Source organism: Grus americana, unplaced genomic scaffold, assembly GCF_028858705.1.
Source record: "Grus americana isolate bGruAme1 unplaced genomic scaffold, bGruAme1.mat scaffold_91, whole genome shotgun sequence".
NCBI lineage: Eukaryota > Metazoa > Chordata > Aves > Gruiformes > Gruidae > Grus > Grus americana.
Genome location: NW_026562100.1, coordinates 225,214 through 227,580, shown reverse-complemented (window position 1 = coordinate 227,580; position 2,367 = coordinate 225,214). Strand labels below are relative to the sequence as shown.

The 2,367-nt window shown below is 54.1% G+C and overlaps 1 protein-coding gene across 1 annotated transcript; it reads right to left on the bottom strand.

Annotated features, from left to right (window-relative positions):
* Positions 1–1,041: 1,041 nt before the first annotated feature.
* LOC129201304 (olfactory receptor 14A16-like) lies at positions 1,042–1,998 on the bottom strand. Its single transcript, XM_054812425.1, has one exon. The coding sequence runs from the start codon at positions 1,996–1,998 to the stop codon at positions 1,042–1,044; it is 957 nt and encodes a 318-aa protein (XP_054668400.1).
* Positions 1,999–2,367: the final 369 nt, after the last annotated feature.

The following is a 2,367-nucleotide window of genomic DNA, read 5'->3' as shown; positions in this document are numbered from 1 at the left end:
TCCAGCATGGAGTCCCTCTCACGGGGTGCAGACCTTCAGGAGAAAACTGCTCCAGCGTGGGATCCCCCACGGGGTCACAAGTCCTGCCAGCAAACCTGCCCTGGCATGGGCTCCCCTCTTCACAGGTCCACCGGTCTGGCCAGGAACTTGCTCCAGCATGGGCTTCCCATGGGCCACAGCCTCCTTCAGGTGCCTCCACCTGCTCCGGCGTGGGGTCCTCCACAGGCTGCAGGTGGAATCTCTACACCCCCTCATCCTTCCTCCATGGGCTGCAGGGGGAATCTCTACACCCCCTCATCCTTCCTCCATGGGCTGCAGGGGGACAACCTGCTTCACCATGGTCTTCACCACGGGCTGCAGGGGGATCTCTGCTCCGGTGCCTGGAGCACCTCCTGCCCCTCCTTCTGCACTGACCTGGGTGTCTGCAGAGTTTCTTACATCTTCTCACTCCTCTCTCCAGCTGCAAAAGCTCTCTCTCTCTAAGTGTTTTTCTTCTTCTTAAATATGTTATCACAGAGGCGCTGATTGGCTCGGCCTTGGCCAGCGGTGGGCCCGTCTTGGAGCCGGCTGGCATTGGCTCTGTCAGACACAGGGGAAGCTTCTGGCAGCTTCTCACAGAAGCCACCCCTGTAGCCCCCCCGCTACCAAAACCTTACCACGCAAACCCAAAACACCAAGGGATCAGAAAGAGATTGTGGAAGTGAAAAGAGAACAGCTCTGGGAGATCAAGTGCCTCCTGGCAGTGCTGCCATGCCAGGACTCTCTTCCCTGCCACCTCTGCACACAGGAACTGTCCCTGTACATCAATAAAGCTCTTGGAGGAAGGATCTCAAAAAAAAACCCCACCTTGCTGCAAGGCCCTTTATTTTACTTAAACACACAGAGAGCATGGCTCCTCGTTTACACAGCCACTCGGTCAGAAAAGCAAAGCAGAGACTGAATTAGAGAGGGGATGACAACATCATTGCAAGTAAAACACCATCATCAACAATATAAATTACAGAGGACAGGCTGGGCCTGTAATGAGTTAAATAATAGTTGTTATGCAGCAGAAGATGGGCAGTTTATTGCTGCCGAATACCATCCAGTCCTCAGTTTCCACACTGCATCCTTGAGCTCCTGGTTCCTCATGCTGTAGATGAGGGGGTTCATAGCTGGAGGCACCACCGAGTACAGAAATGATATGACGAGATCCAGGGTTGCGAAGGAGACAGACAGGGGCTTCAGGTAGGCAACCATGCTGGTGCTGATAAACAGGGAGACCACGGCCAGGTGAGGGAGGCACGTGGAAAAGGCTTTGTGCCGTCCCTGCTCAGAGGGGATCCTCAGCACGGCCCTGAAGATCTGCACATAGGACACCACAATGAAAACAAAACACCCAAAGGCTAAACAGGCACTAACCACAATTAGCCCAACTTCCCTGAGGTAGGCGTCTGAGCAGGAGAGCTTGAGGATCTGGGGGATTTCACAGAAGAACTGGTCCACAGCATTGCCGTGGCAGAGGGGTAGGGAAAATGTATTGGCCGTGTGCAGCAGAGCAGTGAGAAACCCACTGCCCCAGGCAGCTGCTGCCATGTGGGCACAAGCTCTGCTGCCCAGGAGGGTCCCGTAGTGCAGGGGTTTGCAGATGGCAACGTAGCGGTCGTAGGCCATGACAGTGAGAAGAGAATACTCTGCTCCAAGCAAGAAGGCAAACAGGAAGACCTGTGCAGCACATCCTCGGTAGGAAATGACCCTGGAGTCCCAGAGGGAATTGGCCATGGCTTTGGGGAGAGTGGTGGAGATGGAGCCCAAGTCAAGGAGGGAGAGGTTGAGGAGGAAGAAGTACATGGGGCTGTGGAGGTGGTGGTCACAGGCTATGGCAGTGATGATGAGGCCGTTTCCCAGGAGGGCAGCCAGGTAGATGCCCAGGAAGAGCCAGAGGTGCAAGAGCTGCAGCTCCCGTGTGTCTGCGAATGCCAGGAGGAGGAACTCAGTGATGGAGCTGCCGTTGGACATTTGTTCAGTCTGGGCTTGGGGAACTGTTGAAAGAGGACAAGACATTGACAAGTCAGGGCAGACTTCTTTGAGCCTGTCCTATGCTGTTTCTCAAAAAATCCCCTCAAAATTACTTTTCATTTTTGGGAGGAAACTTTGTTCAATTCCTCTTTATGAGCTCAGGTTTGTGCTGCTGAGTGAGGCCACTTTCTCTGAAGGGGCAGAAATCCTCATCTTTCACCTTGCTCTCAGCCTGGACACTGGTGAGCCCTGAGGGACAAAAGGGCTCCTTATGCCCTAATGCAGAGTCAGGAGAGCTGGTCTGTCTATGAGTGATCTGCTGCTCACCACGCAGGTGCCCTGTGGTTATTGCACCTTTCTTCATCAGAG

Bases quoted from the DNA above. Each gene is read 5' to 3' on its own strand.
- LOC129201304 (XM_054812425.1), bottom strand. From the start codon at position 1,998: ATGTCCAACGGCAGCTCCATCACTGAGTTCCTCCTCCTGGCATTCGCA.